The sequence below is a fragment of the Eumetopias jubatus genome, unplaced genomic scaffold (genome assembly GCF_037043125.1).
Source record: "Eumetopias jubatus isolate StellerSeaLion01/CBP00866 unplaced genomic scaffold, mEumJub1_p1.0 scaffold_4, whole genome shotgun sequence".
NCBI classification, from domain to species: Eukaryota; Metazoa; Chordata; class Mammalia; order Carnivora; family Otariidae; genus Eumetopias; species Eumetopias jubatus.
This window is the reverse complement of record NW_028274810.1, coordinates 8,318,242-8,338,620: the sequence shown is the minus strand read 5'-3', so window position 1 is coordinate 8,338,620 and position 20,379 is coordinate 8,318,242. Positions and strand designations below refer to the sequence as shown.

The 20,379-nt window shown below is 37.2% G+C and overlaps 1 protein-coding gene across 4 annotated transcripts in view; it reads left to right on the top strand.

Moving 5' to 3' along the window:
• Positions 1-252: 252 nt before the first annotated feature.
• The window catches only part of MAN1A2 (mannosidase alpha class 1A member 2), a 221,488-nt gene continuing 201,361 nt past the window's right edge, over positions 253-20,379 (top strand). The window contains exon 1 of one of the 4 annotated variants that reach the window (XM_028101951.2): positions 253-1,242. In XM_028101951.2, the coding sequence (XP_027957752.1) occupies positions 941-1,242 (302 nt within the window). In that variant the 5' untranslated portion in view covers positions 253-940. The remainder of the gene's footprint in view (positions 1,243-20,379) is intronic. The other 3 variants (XM_028101953.2, XM_028101952.2, XM_028101950.2) reach the window with 3 other exon arrangements.

The following is a 20,379-nucleotide window of genomic DNA, read 5'->3' as shown; positions in this document are numbered from 1 at the left end:
CGCTGCCGGGCGCGGCGGGGTCAGCGGCGGCCTCGTCCAGGGAGCAGGCGCCGGGGTTAACTTCGGCGGCGGCGGCGGCGGCGGCGGCGGCGAGCGGGAGGAGGAGCCGGGCGGGGGCGGCCGCCGCGCTTCCCCTCCCCCCGCACACGCCGGGGCTTCTCAGTGGCCGCCCGAGGAGGAAGTTCCGCTCCCCGCCAGACCCGTGCGCTAGCAACAGCGGCGGCGGCAGCGGCGGCTGCGAGGGCGCAGGCATTTGGGGCGCGAATGCCCTTCGCGCCGGCCGTCGAGGGAGCAGCGGCGGAGCTCTCCCCCGAGCGTGGAGCCTGGGGGCGGTGTCGGGAGGCGCGGGCGTGCGAGACCCCTTTCCCGCGGCTTCGCTCGGCGCCGCCGCTTCGCCTTCCCGGCGAGGCGGGAGACCTCCCTCCTTCCCTGTTGGCTGACTTCCGAGGAGCCCCTTATTTTTCCACCACCGAGGTGAAGAGGTTCTGGAATCGAAACATCAGAGGTGGTTAAGTGAATCAGCTGCAACTCCTCGGATCTGGTCAGTCTCCCTTTTGGGGCGGGAGACCACATTGGAGCATCTCACTGGGGTGCAGGAATGGAAGACCCCACCTTGCATCCTTTCTGCAGTGTTGCTTGCCTCATCTACTCTTAGGAATGAAGAGGAGACTTGTGATAACCCGATGAGGTACTGAAAACCAAATGGCAGAGAAAATATTACAGGACACAAACTAGTGATCGGTGTGGGGGCCACGCACGTTTCTGAATGTAATTGGACGAGCGTGAAAGAGGTGCCCTATTAAAAAGCACAGGAGTCCTTTAAGAGGAGCAAAATTGAGTTTCTCCATTTTTTTGCCAAGATTTTGGAGACCGTTCAATGTCTTGTACGTTTGATATAAGATGAGAACTTTGTAAGATATTCTGTTCAAGAGCGTAAACGATGACTACCCCGGCCCTGCTGCCCTTATCTGGACGAAGGATACCACCTCTGAACCTGGGGCCGCCTTCCTTCCCACATCACAGGGCTACCTTGAGACTTTCCGAGAAGTTTATCCTCCTCCTTATTCTAAGTGCCTTCATCACCCTGTGTTTTGGGGCATTCTTCTTCCTTCCAGACTCTTCAAAACACAAACGCTTTGATCTGGGTTTGGAAGATGTGTTAATTCCTCATGTAGATGCCAGCAAAGGGGCTAAAAACCCTGGAGTCTTCCTCATCCATGGACCTGATGAACATAGACACAGGTTTGTTTATTTCAGAAGTTTTGGTATTAACATTTGTTAGAGCAGGGTATGGTTTATTGCATCAAATCTGTCTTATTATTATTTTTTTTAGTAAGATGTAATTTTCCCTGAGTCGTTAGAGTTGTAGTTACTTCAAAACTGGTGGAATAAAACCATGGACTGGAAGGGCTCCTAGAGCCCCATCTAAAGTGCAGCTCCTTTGTTTTATATAGGAGAAACATTTGTGCTCAGCGATATTATGTCTGATGTGAACAATTGGGAGGTAGGAAAATTTAATCTAAAGAAATGATCACCTATGCTACGTCTTCATTTATTAGAATGTGTTGCATTCAGTCATAGTGCCACCCTGTGAAATAGACCCATTGAATCCTGACAGCTTCTATGAGTTCTCTTCCCAAGGGCTCTTATTCTCTAGCTTGTAGTTAAAGATCAGTAGTGAATCTTACCTTTTTAGGAAGACAAACTATGGACAGAATATACCTGTCCTTTTTTAGCGTACAAAAGTACCCTGACTTCTGTTATTTTCAGGGGATCTGTTTTGGTACTGCATGTGAAAATCAGTTATGTTAAAAATATCATCGAATCTTACAGTCATTTCACTTTGTGTCTTGTAGAAAGATTTGGTTATGTTTTTAAATTTTTTATTTTTTTTTAATATGTGAGTTGGAGTGTGTCAAGTAACTTTTGCAATATGGTTGATGGTTCACGTTCTTTCAAATCACCAAATTTGAGGAGAGCTCTTGGGTGAGTAAAGACAAATTAGGATAGAATAGGAGCTCTAGTGATTATCTCTTTAAATCGTTTATGCAATTTGTGCCAAAAGAAGAGTTTGGGAAAGTAGTTTACTTTTCTCAAACCTACATTTTTTTTTTTGACCTGCTAAGTCCCCTTTTTCCTGTTTCTTAAAATAATTTTTGAGTATGTGGAAAAAAAAACTATACTTGAATTCTGTTTTCAACTGACATTAGTTTTCACTTTTTATTAAGCAGGAGTTGAAGAAGCTTAGGTTTAGATGTGAGCCTAAGTTAAATACTTGGGATAATGCAATGTTGTAATGACAGCTGGTTTTTCCTTTTTCTCAATCTTAATTCATTATTTGCTTCCCAATTCTTTGACTTTTGGCCAAACCTTGTGGAGTAGTTACTTCTAAAATTGTTTCAAGCCATTATTTTGTAACTAAATTTGGACTTTTTGCCATCATTTTCAACTTCTGTACTTTTTTGCATCAGTTTCTTTTATTTTTGCTCTTTGCTCTTTGTGACTTCGAGAAAAATCTGATGTGATCTGTGAAATATGTTGCTGAAAAATTAACACTGAAAGTACTGTTTTCCTGGAGAACCTTATTTCCCATGATTTTTATACAAGCTATGATAAATATTTGAGAATAAAGGGTGTTAAGACTGGCTTCAGATTTCTTTGAGAGCCACACATTAACATTACTGAACTCTATTACACTAATCTGTCATGTACTAAACAGTTTATATTTTGTGTGGTCTAAAGGTTAATTAAAAAATATACAATATATGGCAACATTCTAGTTTAAAAATATTCACTAGAAAAATTCTCTCTGGGCGCCTGACTGGCTCAGTCGTTAAGCATCTGCCTTGGGCTCAGGTCATGATCCCAGGGTCCTGGAAATGAGCCCCGCATCGGGCTCCTTGCTCAGCGGGGAGCCTGCTTCTCCCACTCCCACTGCTTGTTCACCCTCTCTCGCTGTGATGTCAAATAAATAAAATCTTAAAAAAAAAAAATTCTCAGTTAAGTGTAGTTAAAATGTAAGATTTGAAAAAAAAAGATTTGAATGAGAATACAGGTATGTCCATCTTTTTTACATTTTTAAAAAGCCTACTTAGATCTCTTAAACAAGAAATCTTTCTTTTTAAAAAAATATTTAATTGAGAGAGAGAGAGACAGCGAGAGAGGGAACACAAGCAGGGGGAGTGGGAGAGGGAGAAGCAGGCTTCCTGCAGAACATGGAGCCCAATGCGGTGCTGGATCCCAGGACCCTGGGATCATGACCTGAGCTGAAGGCAGTCGCTTAACCGACTGAGCCACCCAGGTGCCCCTCTTAAACAAGAATTCTTAAGTTTATATAACCTGTGAATATTTTGCTTTGTGTATTGTTATCCAAAACTAGTGAGTTACTGAGTTGGGAGCTTTGGTTGGTTATTGAGTCTAATGGTAAGGGATTGTGAGCCAGATCCTGAGTTTTGGATATTAAGAGCCCGGGTATCAAATGATACATGTGAGAATTTATTCAGACTGCTTAGTTCCTGAATTTTGGAAAGCAAGGATTCAAATTGTGAGGGTTCCGGTGAAGAGGGATCCCTGTATTATCTCTGTACGTATTTCTGAGGTTATATCCGTTTATATTTGTTTGGTATGTTATCGGTTGTTGCTTATATCTGAAAGCACAATCTGTAGCAGTTTCTAACATGGGCAATAAACTATATTTCAAAATAGAGATCATTCAAGTAATAAGTTTAAAATGTGAGACATAAAACATCAAGCTAATGTAGAAACATTAGCTCATTTAAAAATCATTCAGAAAGATAATATTTCAACAGAACTAGTTGGTGCTAAAATCATACCTATTTTGGGTGTGGTTCAAAAAAATCTTAATTTGAAAACTACAAATTGATAATTTATCTTTATTTTGTGTATGTAGAAGGGTGCAGGGTAGAGGGATGAGAAACCTCACTTTAATGGAGAAGTAATGGAACATGAATCATGGCCATTATTTCTTATTCACAGTATTTAAGGGGTACTTGTTGAATTGACTTTTCTTTATTAATGAGTTAATTTAGTATTATAGTTAGGTGCTTAAGTTCTAGAGCCTTGACTGCATGGATTTATGCCCTAGTTTTCACTGATTAGATGTATGATCTTGAAATGTTTAAACTCTGTGTCTAAGCTGCTTCCTCTGGATGACATTGGCATCTACTTTACAGATTGTTCTAGTGAATGAGATAGTACATGTAAAGTGCTCAAAATATTTCCTAGTATTTAGTAAGTGCTCAGTAAAGATTAGCAGTTATTGTTACTGGTAATTATAGTTTTAATTGAATTATTTTAATTTTGAGACCACTTTAAATACTGTACATGTTTCTGAAAAGTTAGGAACAGATTAATATTTTAAAAGTATACCCAAACCTGTTGTCTAAAGGAACATTTTATAACCAGAGTAGTTAGCAAAAAATGTGTATCGCATGTCCACTGCGTGTCAGGCCCTGCTTTGATGGAGCTTCTCATCTAGGGGGATGATGGGCATTAAATAAATACGTTTCTTTTCTTTTCTTTTTTTTTTTAAAGATTTTATTTATTTATTTGACAGAGAGAGAGACAGCGAGAGAGGGAACACAAGCAGGGGGAGTGGGAGAGGGAGAAGCAGGCTTCCCGCCGAGCAGGGAGTCCAATGCGAGGCTCCATCCCAGGACCCTGGGATCATGACCTGAGCTGAAGGCAGACGCTTAATAACTGAGTCACCCAGGCGCCCCTAAATACATACATTTATTTTCAAAGTGTGCTAAGTGTTATGGAGTTGTACTCAGTGCTGTCCAGGGCACATAATGGTGTGATTTATCCTGTGGATTGGGGTGAGGGGGCAGCCCATGGGAATAGGGAAGTTTTCATTGAGGAAGCAATGAATGGCTCAGAGACTTAGAACAAATAGATCGCTAAGTGAGGTAGAGATGTGGGAAAAAGTGATCAAAGCAGAGGACACCACATTTGTGAGAACCCTAAGAAAAAAGCCTGGCATCATTGAGGATCTGAGAAATGTTCAGTATGGCTGGTGTAGAGATTTAGCAGTGTGGGGCTAGGCGAAAAGACTACATGAGAGGTCAGATTTGGCCTCCTTGTTATTCAGAAAGTATGAGTTAGTTGCAGGCCTTCACATATCAGATTTCACATGAAAGTCTGGACTTCTGATTTCTCTTGAAAAAATTGGAGGATCTGGCAACACCCAAATGGGTATTTTCACATGGCAGCCCTGAGCTGGATCTGGGCAGCTGCTCTCTCTAGAGGGGTATGTGCTCTTCATTTTACGCCTCTCCACTACTAAGCTGCCAGATAAGTAAATCTAATGAATCAGCATTTCACCTGGTTGTTGTTGAGTTGGGAATCCCTGGGCACGATCCTGGAGAGTCTAGTTAAGTTTTTGGTCTTTATCCTGAGTACTGTGGAAAGTCAGTGAAGGGTTTTCGTTAAAGCAAAGCAATGACATAATCATTTTTTTAAATTTATTCTCTTTTTTTTTAAAGATTTTATTTATTTGAGAGAGAGAATGAGATAGAGCATGAGAGGGGGGAGGGTCAGAGGGAGAAGCAGACTCCCGCTGAGCAGGGAGCCTGATGTGGGACTCAGTCCCGGGACTCCACGATCATGCCTGAGCCGAAGGCAGTCGCTCAACCAACTGAGCCACCCAGGCACCTGACATAATCATTTTTTTAAAAATTTAAATAATCACTATGGTTGCATTATAAACACTGGATTGGAGAGGAGCCGAGGTTATGTGAAATTAGGAGAGGCTAGGCCACAGGAGAGATTGGCTTAGACCACAGTGGTGATAATGGAGAAGGAGAGAAATTAGTGGAGAAGAGTGGTTGATTCAAGAGATGTTAATATGTTAAGTTTCACAGAAATTGATAGTTGATCAAATATAGGGGCTAAGGTAGGAGAGGAGGGAGTCCAGGATAACTCTCAGTTTCTGGGTGACATGCTATGGATTACTAGGAAATATATACCATACGGGATTAATACTTTAATTTATATAATCGATAATACATGAATTTGAGATAAAGTCTTTTCATGAGAAAACCTGTATGTTCCCTTCTATTAAGTGGTTCACAAATAACCCATAGTTCTCAGATGATAATAATGTGAAGTTCATGGTTTGATGTTGATGACAGTCATTTTTAGCATCTGTGATTTCAAGGTAACCAAAACAGGTATTGGTTGTAAAACACAAGAATGTTGTTACAAGTGTATACTGATATACATAAAGTATGTTCACGATTTATGTACATAATAGACCTATCTAATTGAAATTTTACTAATTTCTTTCATTCTTGAAACTGACATTTGTTTTATATAATGGCTTTATATAAATGGGCTTTGTGGTTTGTTTTGTTTTTTAAATATTTATTTGAATTGCCAGTAAGTTTCATCCTCGAGTCAGCATTTTGTTAGTGTAACTTGAATACTTGAAAATACGTTAACTTCTGATAGTTTCCTCAAACAGAAAGAATAGGCTTTGGAGTTAGAAGGACCTAAAGTTGCGTCTTTGTTTTACTAACTAGCTGTAAGACATTGTACTAGACATAATCACTCTAAACCTGTGCTGGCCAGTGTGTTTGTCACTAATGACACGTCAGTGTGGGACTTGAAATGTGTCTAGTCCAGATTGCAGTGTGCGTTTTTCAGTGAGAGTTTTTCAAGATTTTCATGTCATGATTTGCATTGTTGCTTGATTCAGTTTTGCTTTTTATTGCAAGAGTAGAGATTTTAAACCTCACTGTCATCATTTTAATTTTAATATCCTTCCTTATCTCATTCCTCCTCCATGCCTTTTTCCGCCTTATCCTGTTGTTAGGGAATTCTGCTCGTGTTTGGGGGAGGTCACATCATTTTATCCTGTTAAGTCTGCTGGGCTTTCCCTTGTAATGTATTTACCCTCTTTGTTTCATGGTTATTTTTCCCACTTGCCTTTACTCAGATGTGAAATCTGCTTATACTTGATATTTATCAACATTCTGATGTAGATGCCTTGATTGTATGTATGTTTATATAGACTTTGTTTACTTTTATTGAGTGAATAACCTTTTCACTTCTGTAGTTGGAGAACAAGTTGATCTGTGCACCTCTCAGTCTAATTTCCTCTACTCTGCTGTGATACTAGCATCTTTAGTCCTCTCAACTGTTTTGGTGCCAGAATACATTTTTATGTGATTCCTAAATTAAGAGTACAGTTGGCTGCATGGACAGCTACTGAGATTCTTTTTGTCTTGTCCATTACCACTTAGAAAGCAGTTTTTCATTGTTTCCCACATACTTCCCCCATCCTCCAGGAGTTGCTCTCTGACTGAACCTGATCAGTTAGATAATAAGGTAAGAATTGGGAAGAGAGTGGGGAAAGGCAAGTTGAACAGTGAGTGCTCTTACTGTATGGAGGTCTCTGTCCCATTTTCCTATTGGGACAGACCCTTGGTCTCTGAGATCAGTTACAGTTGGGGTAGCGTAGTAGTTTGGGCGTTTTTTTGTTGCATGAGGTGAGGCTTGATTCTGTATAATCTTAAGTATGGTTGTCAGTAAAGAATTCTTCCAAATTCTGATGTGATGGCTCTTATTTCTTTGATAGTCTGAGTTTTCATCATTTTCTGCATCTTTCATAAGTATTGATAGTGAATTGGAAGAGGCTGTATTTTGGCATTGTCACTGCTCACCAGATGACATTTGGTATATTCTTATTTAAAGTCGAATTTTGATCCTAGACCAAGTGACAGTGACCTTGCTTTTATTAGTTCAGCATTATCAAATCACTGAATATGTCAGTATATTTTTAATTCTCAGAAATGAATAAAGTATTAGAATGGTATGGTTAAAATGCAGAATGCCAAGGTATAAATTGTGATTTTCATGTTGGTCAGTGAGTGTTGGAAATTCTAGGAGATGATGCTCCGAAATTGAATGTTAATATATTAACAGTATTTATTGGATCAAGTTAAATGTTTTAAGGAAATCAAATTTGTTCGAGCATTAGTTTATTTGCTTTAAGAGCTATAATAGCCTTTCCAAAATTTCTCTTGGGTTTTATAAGAAGTGTTATAGGGCTATGAAATGTTTCTGTACTCTTATTAATATTTTTGGATTTTCTTTAAAGGATCAAGCAATCTAAGATTATTACTTCCAAATTATTAACGTTGTCTTATGTAGGTTATGTAGTCTCTATAACATGTAGTTTGAAATTAGATTTTATTTTTTATCAGCATTATTTATTGTAATTCTGTGCTTCAGTTACGTTGAGTGATTTGCATTTAATCTTATTTCCTAATAAGATTAAAATAGAAATAGTGTTTTCTGATCTACAGGGTTCTTGTTAGTATTAATTTATCCATTACAGCTGAGATTGCCCAAATCCTCTTATGGGTTTATTTCCTTACCTCCCCTGTCTGTAGGTAGTGTTTTTCCCAGGTACTTTGTCTTTCTCATGTATGTCTGTGATTGCATATTTACAGTCTATTTGCTTACTTCTCTGTCTCTCCTAAAAGAGTATGGGTTCCTTGAGGGCAAATAACTGTCTTTAATTTGTCTTTATATGTCCAATGCTTGAAGTACATTTGGCCCTTAATAAAAGTATATACCTGTTGAATAAATGATGTGCATGGCAAGGTGGCAAATTCCCTAAGAGAAGGTATAAACAAAACACAAGGAAGAATTGAGAGGTAAAATGCAGAAGTAAGAGGAATGATGTCTTACAGTGAGAAGCATAGAGTCTTTAATAAAGGCCATTTATAAAAAATAATTTAAAAAATTAAGGAATGATTCCTATTGGCCCTCTACAACATACTTATTCCTATAAATGTATCTAAGTTATTTTACATGCCCCCACATTGAATTTCTCCTTCTTTAGGAAAAAAGGAAGAAAATAATAGAGAGCATGTGATAAATGTTTTCACACATTTAACCTATAGTCTTTATGTCAGACCTGTAAGTTAGGTATTACTAACCTAATTTTTACAAATATAGCTATAAAATTAGATCATGCTGAAAGTTGGCACCTGAGAAACTAAACATCTCCAGTAGTTCCCCCACATCCGCGGTTTCACTTGCCTGGTTCTCAGTTACCTGCGGTCAGCCGCACTCTGGAAACAGATGATCCTCCTTCTGATGTGTGTGAGGTCAGTAGCAGCCTAATACTAGGTCACAACACCTACATTCACCTCATCACGTAGGCATTTTATCATCACATCATCATCATCATAAGGGGAGTGCAGTACAATAAGGTATTTTGAGAGAGGGAGGGAGACCACATTCATGTAACATTTATTACAGTATATTGTTATCTTATGAGTTGTTTATCTTTTACTATTATTTATAAATTAAACTTTATCATAGGTATGTATAGGAAAAAATGGTGAATATACAGGGTTTGTTACTATCTGTGGTTTCAGGCATCCTTTAGGGGTCTTGGAACTTATCTCCCACAGAGAAGGAGGTCTTTTTTTGAAATCAGTAGTACCTGGTAAACATTAACTAACTGGACAAATGTTTTGTTTACTGTTGTTTGAAAATTATTTAAAAAATTAGCCTGTGGTTTGGGCTGATGCTACATATTAATTGGCCAGGACAATCATTTGCTGTTTTTAATTTCAGATAAATCAGAATTTTGCAAATTCTGTCAGAAAAGTTTCTTTTGATTGCCATTGAACCTCTGCTGGAAATTTTTCCTTTTAGAACATGGCTATAATGAAGAATACGCTGGAGATTTAGTTACAGATTAGGTTTTAGGATTTATTATAAGAAAAATCTTCAAAGGGCATTCATTTCAGTGGTCTATCTTGGAATTTTATGTAGTCCAGAAGGAAGGGATCATTGTATATTTAAAAGAACATCAGGCTCAGTGTTAAGAGATAGGGGCTTTAGTTTCAGCATTGTCCTTTCTTCCTGGAATGTGTTTAGATAAGCTATAACTTCCCTGTGCCTGATTTATGAAATGAGGGAATTGATTGAATCTTTAAAGATTCCTTCCATCTCATACATATGAAATATTAATAATTTCATGAAGTAGGGAACTGAAAAATGTGGCAGTAATTTACTTCAAGATATTACAAATACTGTGAAAACAAAATGTGTTCTAAATAGGAATTAGCAGTGTCATTTTTACATATAAAAATAAAGGTTAAAAACCATATCATATGTGACTATAATTCATTTCATAATATTCTGATTATATAATGAAATTTGTACCAATTTAAAAAGTGTAAATGAATGAAATACTGTTTTATAGTCTTGGTTCTCCTAAGTTTGAAAGTATAATCTATTGAACATTTTTTTGGAAACATTTTATGTGCTGGCCTGGATGAAGGTAATAGGTATATTTAGAAAAGTATTTCCAGGTGTCATTTTTGAGCCCAGTTAACAATTCCATCTTTATTTTTTTATTTTTATTATTTTTTAAAGATTTTATTTATTTATTTGACAGAGACACAGCAAGAGAGGGAACACAAGCAGAGGGAGTGGGAGAGGGAGAAGCAGGCTTCCCGCCGAACAGGGAGCCCGATGTGGGACTCGATCCCAGGACTCTGGGACCGTGACCTGAGCCGAAGGCAGACGCTTAACCACTGAGCCACTGAGGCGCCGAACAATTCCATCTTTTAATTTGCTAAGTCTTTAGGATAAATGCTGTGGAAAATAGAGTCCCAGAGTAATTCAGGCTTCAGATCTGTGAAGACTCTTACTATTCTTGATGCAAAATTTTCTTTGATTTCCTAACCTTAATATTGAGAGATGCCATTGAAAGTGTCTGTTTTCTTTTATTCCCCAAATCTTAGCAAGAACTTTAGGGACAAGTTCTATAACGAGTTAAAGAAACAAAAGGATTTGAAGTAATCTGGAGACTACAAAGAACAATGTGTATATTGTTTTTCCTTTTACATTTTTGACATTTACATATTTATAAAATCAACCTCTATCACTTGTACAGATCTCTTGGCCTTTCCTTTGTGATAATGATGTTACCATTAGAGAATATTGGTCACATTCATTTATTCAGCAAGTGTTTTTGAGTATTTATGTGCTAAGCATTATACGAAGTGCTGGGGATTATAGAAGATTACTTTTGACTTGGACACCACTGAAAAATTTAAATCTTAGATTCAGATCTTAACATCATTCTTAAAGTATGTATTATCATCTTTGGAGTCAGATTCTGTGGGTCTTAGAGATACCTTCTCACCTAGATAAGACTTGGTGTATGCTTTTAGGTCATTGGCATTTTTTGAGGGTTCAGATACGTTATTGTCTTATCTTTCCTTCTCTCTGTTTTTTCTAATGCATTTATGTCATTAATTTGTGCATTTCTGAAATATGGACTGTGTTATCTGGAAATAAGGTACAATGTTCTATAGCTTTTTTCAGTCAGCATCTAGACTCTGGCATCTGAAAAAAATATGCCCACCAATTAAGATCTGGCATGATTGTATTTATGTGTCTGAAACTCTGTAGATAGCCATATTATGGTTATATTTGTAAGTTTATTTATAAAGTTATATGTGCATACATGACCTCTTAAATTACTTGGCAGTAAGGTGGCATCTGATACAAGGTTTATATTTGATACGTATCTGTTATGCATATAATAATAAATGTGAATATTTTTTCTGTTAATTAGTGATGTCATCAATAAACATTTACCTTTTCATGACCTGGATTTTTCCCTCTACCTAACAAGTAGAGTACTTAAAAGATTGGTAATACCTCGAGTGCAGTGAACATTGAGCGACTGGCTCCTCTTGCTCTTAGACTGTTTGTAGGTGTAGATTCATAGAGTCTGTGAAGAACAGTTTGGTACTATCAGCTAATTTAAAGTGCATATTCTTTGATTCAGCTCTTCTAAGAACTTATTCTTGGGAAATCGTCACATCACTGCACAAAGAAATGTTCAAGAATATCCCATGAAACTATAACATGACATATTTAAATGATCTAAATGTCTGTCAACAGGGGATTACTTAAATAGATGATAATATATCCCAGTATGTGCATAGTTCTTTTTTTTTAACCCCCTTATGGATCTTTCTGGTTATTCCCCAAAGCACTACACTGTTTTAATTTCATAGTTTTATAATAGTATGTTTTGATATCTGGTATAAATTCTCCATCATTTTTTACAAGAGTTATATGCATACATATAAGTCTTAACATAATATTAATGTAACTGTACCTGCTATTTAAAATGTTAACATTTTCCTATTTTAGCCAAAAATTACTCTTCTGGAGGCAAATTTCTGGCCTGAGTTGACATTGTCTTAAGTATATGATTTTATACTTCCGTAACACATATTGATAAAATTATCTATATAAATATAAATGCATAATTATATATTGTTTTGCATGTTCTTAAATATTATATAATATCATTCTGTGAGTTTCTTTTTTGCTCAACATTTTTTTAACAATTTATGTTGATATTGGGCTGTGATTCAATTATTTTATTCTCTTAATCCATTTTATGACTTAATGATAGTCCATTTTTTCTCCATGGTAAAAACTTAATAATAGAACTACTGGGTTGTAAAGTTGGTGTATCACTGACTCAAAATTTTTTTTGCTAAATTGTCTGTAGAGTGGTTGTACCAATTTACACTCCTACCTGAATCTTCATAAACCATAAACCATGTGGTATTGTTAGACTTTAAACATCTTTATTAATCTGATGCCAATTTTAGTTTTTATTTCCCTGAGTACGAGTGAGGTGGAACTTTTTTTTTAACATTGGTTGTTTGGGTTTCCCAGTCTTTGAGTTGCTCGTTTACATTTTTTTGGTCAATTTTTCTTTTGGGTTTTTCTCCTTTTTCTTACTTGTATGAATTATTTATACATTCTGACTGAATTCTTTGTTATCTGCATTACACATCTTCTTGACGTGGATGCCTTATTTTTATACTTTATGGTTTCTTTAATGTTACAGAATTTAAAATTTTAATGTAATTGAAATTGTTAATTTTCTTCATGGTATTGCTTTGTGAATTTTGCTTAGGGAATGATTTAAATCCTGAAGTTATAGTGACCTGTATTTTTAATTCTGGCAGTTTTCAAGTTTTGTTTTTCACACCTAGGGATTTAACTTACTACTTGGTTTTAATTTTCTGTGTGATAAGGTAGGGATTGAGTTTATTTTTTTTTTTGTACAGGTGTCCAGTTTTCCCTGTGCTATTTTTTGAAGAATCTGTCTTTTCCCATAGATTTGTAATGCTGTTTCTTCCATAAAACAATTTTTCATAGGTTTGTTTCTGGGCTGTCCTATTTCTTTTGGATGTGCATGATTGCTGTTTAGTAAGTGTATTAATGAGTGTAGCTTTACGTAAGTCTTGATATCAGGTAACGCTGCTGACCGAATGCTTGTGTCCTCCCAAAATTCGTATGTTGAAATCCTGATTTTTAGTGTGATGGTATGAGGAGGGTGGAGCCTTTGGAAGGTAATTAGGTTATGAGTCTGAAACCCTCATGAATGTGATTAGTGCCCTTATAAGAACATGTGAGAGAGCTTGCTTTCTCTCTCTGCGCATTCCACCATGTGAGGAGCTGGCAGTCTGCAACCTGGAAGAGGGTTCTCACCAGAACCTGACATACTGGCATCCTGATCATGGACTTCCAGCCTCTGCAACTATAAGAAATAAATTTTTGTTGTTTATAGGCCACTCACTCTATGGTACTTTATTATGGCTGCACAAAGACAGAGTGGGTTTTACCTTATTCATTAAAATTGTGTTTGCCCTTCTTGAGTCTAAGTTCTTAAGTATTTCTTCAATCAAGGTAAATTTTGCATGACATAAAATCAGTCATCTTAAAGTAAACAATTTAGTGGCATTTAGTACATTCACGGTGTTGTGCAATCACCGCCTCTGTGTAGTTCCAAAAATATTTTCATACCCTAAAAGAAGCTCCATACCCATTAAGCAGTGACTCCCCACTCGCTCTCCCCACCAGCCCCTAGCAAACTATCAGTCTCCTTTCTGTCTCTGAGGATTTTACCTATTCTGGTAAATGTTGTGACCCATGTGGCATATATTTAACATAAATAGTATCACGCTATGTAAGACATTTTGTGTCTGGCTTCTTTCACTTACAGTGTTTTAGAGACTAATCCACATTGTAGCATGTGTCAGTACTTCATTCCTTTTTATGGCTGAGTGATACTCCATTGTTTGTATAGACAGTTTACAGTTTGTTTATGCATTCCTCTGGTGATGGACAAGTTGGACTGTTTCCACCTTTTTGCTACTGTGAATAGTGCAGCTGTGAACATGTGTTTACATGTATTTGTTTAAGTATCTGTTTTTAATTCTTCTCTTGGGTATATCCCAAGGAGTAGAATTTCTGGGTCATATGGTAATTCTGTGTTTAACGTTTTGAGGAACTGCCAAACTGTTTTCCATGGCAGCTGAATCATTGTACCTTCCCATTAGCGACATCTGAAGGTTCCAGTTTCTCCACATCCATGTCAAAGTTTAAAAAAAAATTATATCCATCCTAATGTGTGTGAAGTGGTATCTCATTGTAGTTTTCATTTGCATTTCCCCTCATGACTACTGATATTGAACATCTTTTCATGTGCTTATTGGCCCTTTGTGTATCTTTTTTTAAAGAAACGTCCACCCAAGTACTTTGTCCCTTTAAAAAAAATTGGGTGGTTTGTCCTTTTGTAATTGAGCGGTAAGATATATTTATATCTTCTGGATACTAGATCCTTATCAGATTGATGGTTTGTGAGTATTTTTGCCCTTCCTGTAGATTATCTTTCACGTTCTTGGAAATGTTCTTTCATGTAAATAGTTTTTAATTTTGATGAAGCCCAATTTATTTTCTTTTGTTACTTATGCTTTTGTTGTCATTTAAGAATTTATTACCAAACCAAGGTCGCAAAGATTTACTCTTATTTTCTTAAGATTTTTATGACTCTTGTTTTCTTAAGATTTTTTTGACCTTATGATTCTTAAGTATAGTATAGTACTGTCTTTTAATACCGAGTTTTTATATTTAGGTTGTGGATCCATTTTGACCTTTGGTGTATGGTATGAGAAAGGGGTCCAACTTCATTATTTTATGTGTGGTTATTCAGTTGTTCCTGCACCATTTATTGAGGAAACTTTTTTCCCCCCATTGAACAGTATTGGCACCCTTTTTGAAAATCAGTTGTCTGCACTAGTATGAGTCTATTTCTGAACACTCAGTTCTGTTACTTTCATCTGTATATATTTGTGCTTTTATGCCAGTACCACACTGGTTTTTTTGTTGTTGTTCTTGAAATTACATAGCTTTTACCCATTTAGTTCCACATTATCATGAAAAGTAAATCATTATTATTTAATATATAAAAAATTAAATAATGGACCTTATGCTAGCATCAGTCATAGATATAAAAGGCCATTTGGTCTGAGCTTAATAGGACTTAAAGTCCTCTAAAAATGTACATACATTTTAGAGAGAATGGGGATGAGGGAAAAAGAGAGCAATCAGAATCAGAAAGAGATGCAGACAGAGGGAGAGACATTATTTTAAATAGGTATCTCATTCTCCACCACTGGGGTTGCACACACCTCACATGCAAGAGAATATAATAACAACATAATCTCGAAAATGCATTCAGAGATAGGAATTCATGACCTAGAATAGTACCACACAGTTTTGATTACTGAACCTTTGTAGCAAGTTTTGAATTTGGGAATGTGAGTGCTGCAAACATTGTTATTCTTTTTCAGGATTGTTTTAACTATTTGGGGCCACTTGCAGTTCCTTATATATTTGAGGATCAGCTTTTCGATTTCTGCAAAAACAGCTGTGGGAATTTTCATAGTGATTTTGTTGAATCTGTAGAGTGCTTTGAACAGTCATACCTTTTTAACAATATTAAGTCTTCCAATCCATGACTGTATCTTTCCATCATGTACGTCTTCTTTTTCTTTCAGCAATATTTGTAGTTTTCAGTACACAAGTATTTCACCTCTTTAGTTAAATTTATTTCTAAGTATCTAATTCTTTTATATGCTATTATAAATGGAATTGTTTCCTTAATTTCCTTTTTTGGATTTTTTCATTTGTGATATATAGAAACGTAACTGATTTTTGTGTGTTGAGCTTGTGCTGTCGATTTTACTGAGTTTGTTATCTCCAGTAGTCATTTTGTGGATTCTTGGGGATTTTCTGTACATATAGGATCATGTCATCTGTGAATAGAGGTAGTTTTACTTCTGCCTTTCCAACTTGGATTCTTTTGATTTTTTTTTTTTCTTGCCTAATTGCTCTGGCTAGAACTTTATAGTATAATGAATAGCAGTGGTGAAAGTGGGCATCTTTGCCTTATTTCTGATCTTAGGGGGAGAGCTTTTAGTCTTTCACTACTGAGTATGTTAGTTGTGAGGTTTTTATAAGTGCCCTTTATCATGTTGAGGGAAGTTTCTTTATATTCCTAGTTTGCTGTATGTTTATCATGAAAGGGTGTTGGATTTTGTCAGATGCTTTTTCTGCATCAGTTGAGATGATCATGTGTTTCATTCCCTTTGTTCCATTAATGTGGTGTATTACATTTTGTGATTTTCTTGTGTTGAACCACATTTGCATTTCTGGGATAAAATCTGCTTGCTCATGGTATGTATAATCCTTTTAATATGCTGTTGGGATTAGTTTGCTAGCATTTTGTTGAGGATATTTGCATCTGTATTTCTAAAGGGTATTGGTCTGTAGTTTTCTTGTGGTATCTTTGGCTTGATATCAGGGTCATGCTGGCTTCATGGAATGAGTTAAGTGTTCTTTCCTCTTCTATTTTTTTGGAAGAGTTTGAGGAGGATTGGTGTTAATTCTTTGAACATGGTAGAATTTACTTGTGAAACCATCTGGTCCTGGGCCTTTCTTTTTTGGGAGGTTTTTGGTTCCTGATTCAATATCCTTACCTTTTACAGGTTTATTTAGATTTTCTGTTTTTGCTTGAGTCACTTTTTGTAGTTTGTGTGTTTCTAGGAATGTGTCCAATTCATCTAGGTTTTCTAATTTGGTTGTGTACACTTATTTATAGTACTGTCTTTTAATCTTTTTTATTTCTGTAAGGTCAGCAGTAATGTCTCCATTTTTATTTCTGATTTTAGTTAGTTACATCATCTCTGTTCTAGCCATTATTGAAAGTGGAGTATGGAAGCTCCAACTATTATTGTAAAATTGCCTGTTTCTTCCTTCAGTTCTATCAATGCTTGTTTCATATATTTTGGGTTTTTTTTGTTTGGTGTTTATAATTATTATGTATATATTTATAATTGCTACATCTTCTTGATGAATTGACATCCATAAGTATTTTAGAATTAGGTTATCAAGATCCCAGCCTGCTGCTTTCCAGTTTCCCTTTAGTACTGCTTATCGGTTAAACCTACTAGGAAGCCAGTTGATAAAAGAGAGGGATAATTTGCAGAGTCTAAGCCCCAGCATCATGAAGGAAAGTATAGAAGAGTAGATATGGAATTGAAGATTTGGGTTTACTCACTGGTGCTATCTGGCTTCCTTGTTTTTAGTGTATGGACTTCTTAAATAAATTTTTATTTTTTTATAAGATTTTATTATTTGTTTGAGAGAGAGAGAGCATGAACAGACAGAGGGAGAGGGAGAGGGAGAAACAGGTTCCCCACTGAGCAGGGAGCTCCATGCAGGGCTTGATCCCAGGAGCCTGAGATTAGGGCCTCAGTTGAGGGCAGATGCTTAACTGACTGAGCCACCCAGGAACCCCTTTTAGTGTATGGACTTTAATTAGGTCCAGATGAACAGTCAGTGGGGCAGTCTATGAGGGGCCTCTTTTTTGTAGACTTGGAGTTGAATAGGCAGTAGTTCACCTTAGGCAAAATGGATCCCTTTTGTCATGGCCTTTTCTCTGGAGAGCCCTGTAGTCTCCCTCAGGTGATGGTTTTGAACTGAGCAGATGATCAGGAGGACCTCTTCACAGGAGTGACTGAGTTTAGCCTTGCTGAAAGTTATAGCAGTTGGCAACTCAGGTATGAGAATAGCTTTGCAGGAGAGCAGGCTATATAGGTTAGTGCTTTGCCAAGTCCCAGGTCTCTTCCCAGATTCCTGAAAGTACTTTCTTTATCAGTGAGTAATAGTAATTAGTAATTATGGGTTGGTTGACTGCCTTCCTCCTCTCCAGCTTGTTCTCATTTATGCCATATTCAGAATAACTTGGGAGTTTAAAGCATTAGGTGGAACTCCTCTGTTTTTCAGTGGTGGTGGTGGGTCAGAATTTTTCATTCTACATTGGTTGCGATTGCCTCACCAACATTTGAGAGTGAGTCAAAGGCATGGCATAGTCCTGGGATACCTCTTCCGTCTGCATTAAAAAAATTATAGTAGAGGAATTTTGGATACAGACAGTAGAAACCAAGTGTAATGCATGTTTAAAAAGGTATTTATTGGAAGGATATTGTTTGGCTTTCAGAATTGATATAAAGGCTAGAGAACTAGGTTTAGAAAATAGGCATTAAAGGAAGCTAGGTATGCAGAACCATAGTGAAGTTCAAGAAACAGTGTACCACCGTTAGTGCTGCTGTCACTGAGCAGTGGTTATGGCTTTGCTACCCTTTTTTTTTGTTTTATTTTGTTTTAAAGATTTTATTTATTTATTTGAGAGAGAGAGAAAGAAACAGAGGGAGCATAATCTGAGGGAGAGGCAGAAGCAGACTCCCCACTGATCAGGGAGCCTGATACGGGGCTCGATCCCAGGACCCTGGGATCATGACCTGAACCGAAGGTAGACCCTTAAGCGACTGAGCCACCCAGGTTCCCACTTTGCTACCTTTTGACACTGGATCTGCTTCCTGAGTTATTTCTAAAATTGAGTCCTTGTTTATGTCACTTCAGCTCTGTAGTCCCAGCCAGAGCATCTGATTGCCTAAGTGTGGGTTATAGGCTCTTGTCTTGTTGTTAGATGATAGAAAGACAAACTATCTTGAACCTTCTGACTTCTATAGGAAGAGAAGGGATTCTGCTTCCAGTATAGTGGTGAATTCCTCAATTTAGATAAGGGATTACGTATTAACATCTTAAGAAACCTAAGGTAAATTGAAAAGAACCATAAGTTTTATTACAGTGACTGGTATTGTAGTTGCGGATGAAATTTTTACTTGTGCTGTGCTGTTTAGAAATGTAGATATAAACAGTCTTTCTAGACTCTACCCTTTCAGTACTTTCTGTGCAGTGGTTTAAAACAGGGGCCAGTATTCTCCCCTTAGAGGGTTGTTGGAAACATGAGGGCATTTTTTGCTTGTCACACTGATGAGAAGGGTAGCATTACTGGCATTTAGTGGATGGGCACCAGGAATCCTAACCACTGCAGTGCCCTGGTATTCTGCACAACAAAGAATTGAATTATCTTGCCCCAAATGCCCATAGTGCATTTGAGAAACACTGGATTATATGGATTATCTTAATGAAGGGCTGCAAATTATTATTGGCCTCTTTTACTTCACTGTCTGTACCCTCTAGTTTGAGCTTTCTTTCTTACTTCCTTGCTTTGCTTCTTGGTACTTTTCTTTTAGTTCAGGGACTTTATTCCTTTTCAAGCCAAAAAAAAAAAAAAAATCTTCAACACCACATACAAAGATTAACTCAAATTGATCAAAGACCTAATGTAAGAGCTAAGATTATGAAACTCTTAGAAGAAAACTTAGGGGAAAAGCTTCATGACATAGGATTTGGCAATGATTTCTTGGATAGGACACCAAAAACACAGGCAACAGAAGAAGAAAATAGATAAGTTGGACTTCATTAAAATTAAAAGCTTTTGGGGGCACCTGGCTGGCTCATTTGGTGGAGTGTGTGACTGACTCTTGGTCTCAGGTGAGTTCAAGCCTCACAATGGGTGTATAAATAAACTTTTTAATAAAATCTTAAAAAATTAAAAACATTTGGGTTATCACTAGTTTGTGGACTGCAGGGCTTGGAGCTGAGGATAGGGGGGTCTAAGTCTGTGTGGGCTGCCATAGCAAAATACCAGAGTGAATGGTTTAAATAACAAATCTATTTCTCACAGTTCTAGAGGCTAGAGAGTCCAAGATCAAGATCCAGCAGGATTTGGTTTCAGGTGAAGACTCTCTTCCTGGCTTGCAGGTGGCTGCCTTCTTGCCATGTCCTCACATGACCTTGTCTTTTGTGCTTAGGTAAGGCAGGAAGGGTGTAGAGGAGAAAAGAGAGAGATTTCTCTTTCTCCTTCTAAGGCCTCTTATCTCCCATCATGAGGGCCTCACCCTTATGCAGTCTAAACCCTCATTACTTCCCAAAGGCCCCATTTCCAGATACTATCGTGTTCAGGGTTAGTTTCAATATACAAGTTTTTAGGGATACAGACATTCAGTCTATGTGAATTTTTAGGGATACATTCATTTC